The following is a 12707-nucleotide window of genomic DNA, read 5'->3' as shown; positions in this document are numbered from 1 at the left end:
GTTAGTGATCATGATTGACTAAAGCTGGCAGCTTCTCTGTGCCAACATAAAAAGGGTTTGTTTGACAGCACTCATTGGATTGACCAACACACAGTACTATGGGAAAGTCCAAGGAGCACAGTGCAGATCTGATAAAGAGGACGGTGGATTTACTCAAGTCAGAAATGTCTCTTGGAGCCATTTCTAAACAATTGCAGATTCCAAGATCATCAGTTCAAACAATTGTACGTAAGTACAAGTTATTGTAATTGCAGCCACTTTGCCAAGGTCTGGAAGAAGACCCAAACTGACACCCTCAGCTGAGAGGAAATTGGTTTGGATGGTCAGAAAAAATCCAGGAACCACCAAGGCACAGGCCTGCCATGAACTGGAAGCTGCTGGAATATCAGTGTCACTGTCACAGTCAAGCAAGTTTTACATCACCATGGACTGAAAGCATCAAACCTCAAACCATCAGTCAGATGGTTGATACATGGACACAGTTGGGTGTTCCAACAAGACAATGACCCCAAGCACACATCAAAGCTGGTTGTGGAATGGATAAAGCACGCAAACATTAAGCTTTTGGTATGGCCTTCCCCTGATCTCAACCCTATTGAAAATTTGTGGACTGTGCTTAAAAGTCGAGTCAGGTTCAAATGTCATTGAACTTTACCAATTCTGCCAATAAGAGTGGTCAAATATCCAACCAGAATTCTGGCAGAAGCTGGTTGATGGCTACCAAAAGCATCTGCTCAAGGTGAAACTTACTAAGGGGCATTCAACTAAATTTAGGTGAGCTGTATGTATATTTTTGACCCTGTATGTATAATTTTGACCTTGTGTTGACTACAGAAAAATCCAAAGAAAGTAAAGATGTTATGTTTTACATACATCATGCTGTCCCAGAAAAACAACAGTTCAAATAAATGAGTGAAAGCCCAATATTGCAGTGAAAGCCCAATATTGCCATGACATTCATGTTCATAATGAGTGTATGTAAACTTTCGACCGCAACTGTACATGTATGTACAGTCCTGTGAAAAAATAAACATATGCCATGGAAATTGTTGGCTTTTTTTGACATATTTGGACATGCAAACATTGATCATAATAAAGTTGATATACTTGAACAAAACCACAAGGAAAAGTAACTTTTTCAATTATTAATTCAACAGAAAAATCACCAGGTGTGATATTCTTATGTGGAAAAAGTAAGTATGCCCTTGGCCTAAGAAGCTAGTATAGCTTCTTGTAAATAGCTTCTTGTAAGCATTTTGCCTAATTTTGACCACTCTTCCATGCAATATTCTTTCAGTGGCATGTAAATCTGTGTTTTGACTAGGCCTTTCTATAAATCTCCATTTGTTCATTTTGAGCCATTCCTCGGTGAATTTGGTAGTGTGCTAAGGATCCTGTTGAAAGGTCCACTTTCGGTTGAGCTTCAACTTTCGGACAGATGTCCTCAAATTATCTTCAAGCACTCTTTCATATGATGCAGAATTGATAGTTGATTAAATAAATGCAAGCTATCCAGTCCCTGAGGCAGTGAAGTAACCCCAAACTATAACATTTCCACCACCCTGATTCACAGTTGACATGAGATGCTTCTCCTAAAAAGCTGTCTTTGGCCTGCTCCAAATATGTCTGCTGTTTCTGTAGTCAACAACTCTATCTTTGATTCATCTGTTCATAGCACATTATTCCAAATGGCCTGGTCTTTGCATATATGCTCATTGGCATACTGTAGTCTTGCGAAGACTATTTCCTGGCACACCTCACATGCAGGTCAAATTTATGCAATCTCTTTCTGATTGAAGGCATGCATTTTGACACCAACAGTTGCAAGACTCACTAGCAGATCTTGTGATGAAATTTTGTTGTTCTTGGAGACTTCTTTTTACATCAGTGAGCCTGCTCTTGGGCTGAATTTGCTGGGATGGCCAGTCCTGGACAAATTGGCAGTCATTTGAAATCTGCGGCATTTTTAGATTATTTTACGTACAGTGCAATTATTTTATTTAAAATAATTTGGAGATCTTTTTAAATCCCTTGCTAGACTCATAGGCATCCACAACCTTTTTTCTGAAGGCCTTACAGAACTCTTTAGATCTTGGCATAATGACACCACACACCTCAGTAGCAAAGGGAACACCAGACACTAGATATGAGAGGTGTATATATAAGACAGTTTCCACCTGCACTCACTAAGCAGGTTCAAATCACTGCCACCCAATCTTGAACACCTGATTCAAATTTTACGGATTTGAAGGTGTGATCAAAGTAGTGGTATACTTACTTTTAAGGCACTGTTTCAAAGAAGATCAAATGTTTGCTTGTCCAAATATGTCAAAAAAGCCAACAATTTCCATGGGACGAAGTACACCCCATGAAAATTATTGCCTTTTTTTTTTTTACACACACATATATACAGTATCATTTTTGTAAATATTTGATTATATCTTTTCATGTGACAACACTGAAGAAATGACACTTTGCTATAATGTAAAGTAGTGAGTGTACAGCTTGTGTAACAGTGTAAATTTGCTGTCCCCTCAAAATAACTCAACACACAGCCATTAATGTCTAAACCGCTGGCAACAAAAGTGAGTATACCCCTAAGTGAAAATGTCCAAATTGGGCCCAATTAGCCATTTTCCCTCCCCGGTGTCATGTGACTTGTTAGTGTTACAAGGTCTCAGGTGTGAATGGGGAGCAGGTGTGTTAAATTTGGTGTCATCGTTCTCACACTCTGGTCACTGTTCAGTGGAAGTTCAACATGGCACCTCATGGCAAAGAACTCTCTGAGGATCTGAAAAAAAGAATTGTTGCTGTACATAAAGATGGCCTAGGCTATAAGAAGATTGCCAGGACCCTGACACTGAGCTGCAGCATGGTGGCCAAGACCATACAGCGGTTTAACAGGACAGGTTCTACTCAGAACAGGCCTCGCCATGGTCGACCAAAGAAGTTGAGTGCACGTGCTCAGCATTGCTGCAGAGGTTGAAGGGGTCGGGGGTCAGCCTGTCAGTGCTCAGACCATACGCCGCACACTGCATCAAATTGGTCTGCATGGCTGTCGTCCCAGAAGGAAGCCTCTTCTAAAGATGATGCACAAGAAAGCCCTCAAACAGTTTGCTGAAGACAAGCAGACTAAGGACATGGATTACTGTAACCATGTCCTGTGGTCTGATGAGACCAAGATAAACTTATTTGGTCCAGATGGTGTCAAGCGTGTGTGGCGGAAACCAGGTGAGGAGTACAAAGACAAGTGTGTCTTGGCTACAGTCAAGCATGGTGGTGGGAGTGTCGTGGTCTGGGGCCGCATGAGTGCTGCCGGCACTGGGGAGCTACAGTTCATTGAGGGAACCATGAATGCCAACATGTACTGTGACATACTGAAGCAGAGCATGATCCCCTCCCTTCGGAGACTGGGCCGCAGGGCAGTATTCCAGCATGATAATGACCCCAAACACACCTCCAAGACGACCACTGCCTTGCTAAAGAAGCTGAGGGTAAAGGTGATGGACTGGCCAAGCATGTCTGCAGACCTAAACCCTACTGAGCATCTGTGGGGCATCCTCAAACAGAAGGTGGAGGAGCACAAGGTCTCTAACATCCACCAGCTCTGTGATGTCGTCATGGAGGAGTGGAAGAGGACTCCAGTGGCAACCTGTGACGCTCTGGTGAACTTCATGCCCAAGAGGGTTAAGGCAGTGCTGGAAAATAATGGTGGCCACACAAAATATTGCCACTTTAGGCCCAATTTGGACGTTTTCACTTAAGGGTGTACTCACTTTTGTTGCCAGCGGTTTAGACATTAATGGCTGTGTGTTGAGTTATTTTGAGGGGACAGCAAATTTACACTATTGTACAAGCTGTACACTCACTACTTTACATTGTTGCAAAGTGTCATTTCTTCAGTGTTGTCACATGAAAAGATATAATCAAATATTTACAAAAATGTGAGGGGTGTACTCACTTTTATGAGATACTTCGTATCTCTATATCTATCTCTATCTATCTATATGTGTATGTGTGTGTATATATATGTGTGTGTGTGTGTGTGTATGTGTGTGTAAAACTATGGTTGTATTTTTTGGTTGTTTCAACATTGTTGTAATTTGATATTTAATTCGGTATAATGTTATCTGGAAATTGAGATAAATTAAGATAATAAAATTTAAATAAATTTGCACAAAGATATTGAAAAAGTAAATCGCAAAAAGCTTTAAAGCTAATTCTATATAGCCATATTAGATGAAAATGTTTATCTAATTTCTTTTATCTAACTCCCTTAGGTTCAGTATGGAGGACGGGTCACTGATGATATGGACAAACATCTTCTTAACACCTTCACTCGTATCTGGTTCAGTGAGAGCATCTTTGGGGACAAGTTTTGCTTCTATAAAGGTTATACTATACCAAAGGCTAAGATGTTGCTGGAATACCATGCCCATATTGATACTCTGCCCCTGGTTGACACACCTGAGGTAGGTACCCATGGACAGTCATATTTATGATTTTGTCAACAGTTTAAAAATGTGTGTTATTAAAGGTTAAAAGGTAAATTTTATTCTTGTTTGCACAGTATTTAGCAACCAAGGACACACAGCAAACTAAGCAAATTCCAAACAATTAATATTTATTTATTAGGTTTTTGGCCTCCATCCAAATGCCGAAATCACCTGCCAAACAAACATGGCTAATGAGATTCTGAACACCATTATCAGCATTCAGCCTAAAGACAGCAGCAGTGGGGGAGATGAGACACGGGAAGCCACAGTTCTGCGGCTAGCCAGTGAAATGTTAGAGAAGCTTCCTGCTGACTATGTTCCTTATGAGGTAGGGCTTTCACTGTACATATATGGTATGTACTATATATGTGACATTGTTTGGTGTGTGTGTGTGTGTGTGTGTGTGTGTGTGTGTGTGTATGTGTATATATATATATACACACACACACAGTGCACTCCAGATTTATTGCACTTATCATAAAAAGAAAGGAAAAAATTATATACAGTATCTCACAAAAGTGAGTACACCCTTCACATTTTTGTAAATATTTGCTTATATCTTTTAATGTGACAACACTGAAGAAATGACACTTTGCTACAATGTAAAGTAGTGAGTGTACAGCTTGTGTAACAGTGTAAATTTGCTGTCCCCTCAAAATAACTCAACACACAGCCATTAATGTCTAAACCGCTGGCAACAAAAGTGAGTACACCCCTAAGTGAAAATGTCCAAATTGGGCCCAAAGTGTCAATATTTTGTGTGGCCACCATCATTTTTCAGCACTGCCTTAACCCTCTTGGGCATGGAGTTCACCAGAGCTTCACAGGTTGCCACTGGAGTCCTCTTCCACTCCTCCATGACGACATCACGGAGCTGGTATATGTTAGAGACCTTGTGCTCCTCTACCTTCCGTTTGAGGATGCCCCACAGATGCTCAATAGGGTTTAGGTCTTTGCCTTGAGGTGCCATGTTGAACTTCCAGTGACCAGTATGAGGGAGTGTGAGAACGATGACACCAAATTTAACACACCTGCTCCCCATTCACACCTGAGACCTTGTAACACTAACAAGTCACATGACACTGGGGAGGGAAAATGGCTAATTGGGCCCAATTTGGACATTTTTGCTTAGGGGTGTACTCACTTTTGTTGTTTTGTTGTTTCTTTCTGAACAAAGAAAAAGCCTTCTGGAGGAAATTTTTATGGTCAGATGAGACAAAGATTGAGTTGTTTGGTCACAATAACCAGAGGTATGTTTGGAGGAGTAAAGGTAGGCATTCAACCCCAAGAACACTGAACCAGCTGTTAAGCAAGGTGGTGCTAGCATTATGCTCTGGGGCTGCTTTGCTGCCAGTGGAACTGGTGCATTGCACAAGGTGGATGGAATAATGAAGAAGCAGTACTACCTTAGAATTATTCAGCATAATCTCAAACCATCAGCCAGACAGTTGAAACCTGGACACACTTGGGTGTTCCAACAGGACAATGACCCCAAACACACATTAAAGCTGGTTGAAGAATGGTAAAGCAGGCTAACATTAAGCTTTTGGAATGGCCTTCCCAAAGTCCTGATCTGAACCCTATCGAAAATTTGTGGACTGTGGTTAAAAGTTGAGTCAAGGCCAGGAAACCAACAAATGTCATTGAATCATTGGTCAAATATCTAACCAAAATTCTGGCAGAGGCTGGTTGATGGCTACCAAAAGCATCTGCTCAAGGTAAAACTTGCTAAGGGACATTCAACTAAATATTAGGTGTGCTGTATGTATATTTTTGACCCTGTGTGTATAATTTTTACCTTGTGTTGACTACAGAAAACCCCAAAGAACTGAAAACTTGTGAACCAAATTCTTGTTTTTGATTTTTACTAAAGATGTTCCAAGAAATTATTGAAAGCCCGATATTGCCATAACATTCATGTTCATGATGAGTGTATGTAAACTTCTGACCGTAACTGTATATACTCTGCAAAAAAAGAAACGGCCTCTCACATTTAACTGCTTTTATTTCCAACATGTGCAAATATTTGTATTAGCATAAAAACATTCAACAACATAAACTGAACAAGTTTCATAGACATTTGACAAACAGAAATGGAATAATGAGTCCCTGAACAAAGGGGTCAATATCAAAAGTAACAGTCAGTGTCTGGTGTGGCCACCAGCTGCTTTAAGTACTACAGTGCATCTCATCCTCATGGACTACACCAGATTTGTCAGTTCTTGCTGTGAGATGTTACCCCACTCTTCCACCAAGGCATTTTTTCAAGTTCTTGACCCCGTCTGGGGGGACATGTGGTTACATGTAATTTTCCACTGCAAAGACGATTAGCTGTCCTTCCTGTCTCCCTGTAGCACTGTCTTAGGCGTCTTACATTACATACATTGCAGTTTATTGCTCTGGCCACATTTGCAGTACTCCTGCCTCCCTGCAGCAGGCCTATGGCATGTTCACATGCCAGGCATCTGTCTTCTGGTGTTTTTCAGAGTCAGCATAAAGTTATTGTAACTTACTACCGCCTGTAAGCTTAGTGTCTTAAGGATTGTTCCACAAGTGCATGTGCAATAATTGTTTATGGTTCATTGAACAAGCATGAAAAATTATTGTTTAAACTAGAGATGCACCAATACTAAATTTCTCAGTCGATACCGATAACCATTCAGAGTTATATCGGACAATACTGATAGTTCTGCCTATAATGCCTTCTTTTAAATGAATAATTCCACAATTCTGAAAAAAATGCAAATAAAAACTTGATTCTCTCCATTTCAACAAGTTGTTTCACAGTAACTGGTCTCATGAACAGGAAACACTTTACTCAAATTAACATTAACACATTAACTAAATTCTGAAGATTAAATTAAGGTTTCTTAACTTATTGAATGGCATTAATTCATATTAACAGAATTAATTGACTGAATTCTAAAAAACCTTCTGTTAGTCTCACATTCACTCACCACAAACAAAAGCATTTCAACTTCATCACTGACATCAAACTGGTAATATATAATATAGACTTTTTTATATATTAACATTAACTGGATACGAAATATACTATTCTACAAATATATTTTTCTGTGCAATATATACTTTTTTGTAAACTCATCTTCATTTAAATCTTTCAACAGTGTACTGGCACTTTAATTCAGCGTGAGCAGCTCAAGCAGTGCGGAGGGAAAGAAATTGACTCAACTCTGAAACTGCTTCACTGTTTCACTGCTGCAGCATCTGGTGTAACATTTTAGCAGTGCAGAGATTACAGAGCTTACAAATTGCAGTTTTTTTGTTATTCTACACAAGAGACATCATCTTTACATGCAGCATGAAATCGATGTGTTTTCCCGCCCTCTTTTGATTGACAGGATATAATCGGCCCTGATCGTCGGATGTTTTTAAACTATCGGCCAATGGCCGATGGCGCGAAAAATTGCCTTTATCGGCCAATACCGATTATTGGCTGATACATAGGTGCAGCTCTAGCTTAAACCCTTTCCAATAACGATCTGTAAAGCTTATTTGGATTTTACAAAATTATCTTTAAAATACAGTTTCCTGAAAAAGGGATGTCTCTTTTTTTGCTGAATATATTTTAATTATGAATTGTGCTTTCAAATTGTTGCTGGAACCTTGGTTCACCCTAGACTGAAATAAGAGCCACCTTCTCTTTTCTAATAGAATGCCTTTTCAACCGCTTAGATGCCATGTTATGAATGGGATGTGATTATACGTCCACATGACACATCTGGGTCCATAGAAAATACAACCACCTAGAAACTCGCTCCTCATGCAATACACAAAGCAATATATCCGTAATTGTATTGCTTTGTGGATGCACTTTTATCACTAATGAGACTTATTGCAGACCCCTGATAAACTAATCCAATACAAATAATGCTCATGTCTACACAATTCTTTATTTAAAGAAACAAAACAGGCAGGGGTTTTAGACAGGTAATTAGAATTTCTACTTTGGAATTTTTATATTAAATAAAATAATTTTAACTGTTATGAATTAGTTATCAAGAAGCAAATATGGCATGTAGTAATGTAGCAGTAAATAGTTATGATCTTTTCTGGCCTTTTTCTGTTCATTTTGCCCTGTGAAGTATGAAGAAATCCTTTTGTGCACCCATTTCATATTAACATTAACCAACATGAACATTCGTGTTTACAGTATGCCTCATTGGCTATTAAAAACAGTTGACAACAACAGCAACAAACTAGACTTGATTAATCTTGTCATTCAAAGCACAAGTCGCTATCATTGAACTGTCACTGTAATGTACATACAATTGCAGTTTTGTACTCATTTGGTCCCCATGAGTATCAGAAAGATTAGGATTAACAATGTGCTGACCACAGATATACACAAACACACCTTGAGAACAGCTGTCTGTCACACAAATGTGCACACACACAGAGTTAGTGAGTTATCTCTTATGTAGTCTCTTACATTAATAGACACCTTAACCTTAGCCCCCAGCCAAAGCCACCCCACCCCCAGCAATTTGTACTGAGTTAATAAATATGTTCGATTCCAGCAGTATAATATCCAAGGACTAGTTTCCATGAAGTAAAGGACCAATGCATGGTTTTGTATTTTGACATGTAGGTGAAGAGACATTTGCAGAAAATGGGGCTTTTACAACCAATGACCATATTTTTGCGTCAGGAGATTCACAGAATGCAGCACATCATAGGCTGTGTGCGTAGCACTCTCACTGAACTTACATATGCTATTGATGGTGAGTTTCAATGACATTCAAAATGTATAAATTCAAATTGGTTCTATATTTATATATCATTTTGAGTCATTATTTGTTTTCTATAATTAAAAGGCACTATAATCATGTCTGAAGACCTTCAAGATGCTCTAGATTGCATGTATGATGCCCGTGTTCCAAAGTTGTGGCAGAGAATTTCATGGGAATCGGCCACTCTTGGTTTCTGGTTTAGTGAGCTTCTTGAAAGGAACCAGCAATTCCATAGCTGGACTTTTGGAAGCCGACCCCATCAGTTTTGGCTGACAGGATTTTTCAATCCCCAGGTATGTTAATGAATAGTTTTGCCATCCTCCATTGGATGAGGATAGAATTAGCTCTGTTTTAATAGCTAGCTTTTATTGGAGCTTAGTAAAATTAGTGATGATCATCCAGATGATGTTGACTGGATATATTTAATATAGGGAAAAGAAATTTCACAAACTATATTAAGATTTCATGCTTTTCCACAACTACCTGGCAAAAATTATGGAATCACCACACATAGACACCTGGATTTTTTTACTTTGTATGACAGATATGACGCAAACAATTTTTGTTTAATAGCTGAACATTCTGGCTTCCTCAAACAAGGTAAATGAAATAATTTTAATTAATTGCATTTTTTTTCCAGATCAAGTTCTGGAATCACCTTGATTACAAGGTGCATTTCTAAAACAAATACCCGCACAAGTCTAAAAATGCTATTTAGGCTGAAGTTAAACGAGAGTGTTTACAGATCTTAAGAGTGCTTAAAGACCTTAACCTTGGACTTTTTGAAAGGAAACATGGCCCCAACAAGAGAGTTATCAATTCAAACAATGGAAAGGATTATAAAACTCCTTCAAGAAGGAAATCCAACATGGAGTGTTGCAAAAGATGGTTGTTCATAGTCAGCTGTGTCTAAAATTTGGATCAAGTATAAACAAAATGGGAAGGTATTTTTCATGAAGCCAGAATGTTCATCTATTACACAATAATTTTTGTGTCATATCTGATTTTTCATCATAAATGCTATAAACTAAAAAGGCTGAGTGAGTTTTTTGAAATTAATGCCTGCTAAAAATATAGAATCACCTGTAAGTGTGGCGATTCCATAATTTTTGCCAAGGGGAAGTATGTTTTTCCACAAACATAGCTGAAGAAACACAGTAGGTTTCATATTGGTTGTATCATAATTTTCAAATTATTGTACCACTTGAGACATTCGGTTATTGTACCACTTGAGTGATTCAGTTCCTTTACTTTATATAAGGGTTTCTTAACAGCTATGCGTCAAGAGACAACCCGTATGAACCTGTCTAAAGGATGGGCCCTGGACACTGTTGTGCTACTCAATAATGTAACAAGAATGATGAGGGAGGATGTGACAGGACCACCTCCAGGAGATGTAGGAGGGGTCTACATCTATGGACTTTTTCTAGATGGTGCAGGGTGGGACAAACGGAACAGCAAGCTAACAGAATCTTCTCCTAAGGTATGCCTCAGAAAATACAGAAATGTATGGTGATAACACCTAAAAATATAGCGGTAATTTGCTTCTAATAGTGGTGAACCAAATTTATTTATGTATGTCAGCTGTATAGTTTCTTCTGAAATTTGTGACTATTTTAGGTATTTGTAAAAGTTTTTAGTTTCCTTCTTGCATGAGACTTTCTATTTTTAATTGGATGGCAGGTTCTCTTTACTCCTATGCCAGTGGTGCATGTCTATGCAGTCAGCAGTGTCAATATGTCAGATATCAAGCAACCTCAGGGAAACAACCTATACAACTGTCCAGTATACAGGAAGCCCAGACGTACGGACCTTAACTTCATATTCAACGTGTTTCTTCGGACCATACAGAACCCAGACCACTGGACATTAAGGGGTGTGGCCTTACTTTGTGACTGCAAATAATTTGATGTTTTCTATTCTTTTATTTTCTTTTTTAACATTGGAGCAGCAAGACCTGAATGTTTTCTGCATCTTATTAGTATAGATTAATTAGTTTATAATGCTAATTTATATTAATCATTTATTAGATATTCTGTGGTGATGGGATATATTTGTAAAATGACCCAAATATGATGCAAATATCATAATTGACTGTATTATTTACTTAATGCACAGCTATTACTTTCTAAGTAATAAAAGTAAAAGATACATTTGCAGAAAAGCTTTAACATACATTAAAACTTGTTCTGATGTAACATTCAATATACTGTGCTGTATATGTTTGCCCAACTGTTTTCCCAGTATAATGTGCTATAGATGTTTTTCCAACTGAAATGTGGGTTTATTTATGTATATTTACTCTCATTATAACTGCTGTTGACCAAAACATATTGTTTGGATAACCCTTATATATAATGTTATATAATTCACATATATATATATAAATTTACAATGAGGTTAAATTAAATTTACAATTTTCACCAGACATGAGTATTAACTCAAGAAATCCACCCATATAAAGAAATCTTGACATTAAAGTTCATAAATAAAGTTATGTGTAATGAAGTGGAATAACACAGGAAAAAAGTAATGAACATGCTAAGAAAAAGCAGTTCTCCAAGGCAAGGAACCAGCTGAAATCTGTAAGTAGTTAGAAAGTAATTATACCTCCTATCTGTGCAAATTAATATCAGCTGGATTAGTAAATTGATGGTCTATAAAAAGGCTTTTTGTTACCAAGGTGTCACACAAGAAACATCTCATGATGGGTAAAAGCAAAGAGCTCTTTCAAGACCTTTGCAACGTTGCGAAATATATTGATGGAATCGAATACAGATGTATTTCAAAACTTTTGAATCTTCCAGTAAGCACCATCGGGTCCATTATCCCCAAGTGGAAGCAACATCACTCTGTCATCAATTGGCCATGCACAGGAGATGTGGCTGGACCTTCCAGCAGGACAATGATCCAAAGCATACAGCAAAGGAAACTCTCAATTGGTTTCAGAGAAATAAAATCAAGCTGTTAGAATGTCCCAGTCAATCACCTGACTTGAATCCAATTGAACAAGATTTAAAGGCAATATGTTTAGAAGAATGGGCCAAAATCACACCTGAATACTGCGGCCGATTAATTTCTTCATACAGGAAGTGTCTTGAAGCTGTCAATACAAACAAAGGCTTCTCCACTAAGTATTAAAAAAAATTCAGTTAGCATGTTCAGTACTTTTTTCCCGCATCATTCCACACATTTCTACTTCATTTATGGACTTTAATGTTTAGATTTCTTGAGTTAATACCAAAATCTGGTGAAAATTTGATGTGAATAACCTCACTGGAACCTCATATTTGCAGAATAAAATGTTGACACCTTCAATACTTATTATCCCCAAATCCTCATATATATATATATATATATATATATATATATATATATATATATATATATATATATATATAAAATTCATATCCTCTGGATTACACTACAAAAATAAAATATTACACCTCACTGTACA

At 37.9% G+C, this 12707-nt stretch overlaps 1 protein-coding gene across 1 annotated transcript in view; it reads left to right on the top strand.

Moving 5' to 3' along the window:
* dnah5l (dynein, axonemal, heavy chain 5 like) overlaps window positions 1-11436 on the top strand; it is a 311233-nt gene extending 299797 nt beyond the window's left edge. The window contains exons 76-81 of the mRNA XM_053621829.1: window positions 4281-4472; window positions 4636-4824; window positions 9109-9241; window positions 9335-9543; window positions 10512-10733; window positions 10934-11436. Of these exons, the coding sequence (XP_053477804.1) occupies window positions 4281-4472; window positions 4636-4824; window positions 9109-9241; window positions 9335-9543; window positions 10512-10733; window positions 10934-11155 (1167 nt within the window). The 3' untranslated portion in view covers window positions 11156-11436. The remainder of the gene's footprint in view (window positions 1-4280; window positions 4473-4635; window positions 4825-9108; window positions 9242-9334; window positions 9544-10511; window positions 10734-10933) is intronic.
* The last annotated feature ends 1271 nt before the right edge of the window (window positions 11437-12707 follow it).

This window comes from Ictalurus furcatus, chromosome 1 (genome assembly GCF_023375685.1).
Source record: "Ictalurus furcatus strain D&B chromosome 1, Billie_1.0, whole genome shotgun sequence".
Taxonomy (NCBI): domain Eukaryota; kingdom Metazoa; phylum Chordata; class Actinopteri; order Siluriformes; family Ictaluridae; genus Ictalurus; species Ictalurus furcatus.
The sequence above is the reverse complement of the archived record's forward strand: the minus strand, read 5'-3'. Positions and strand labels throughout refer to the sequence as shown.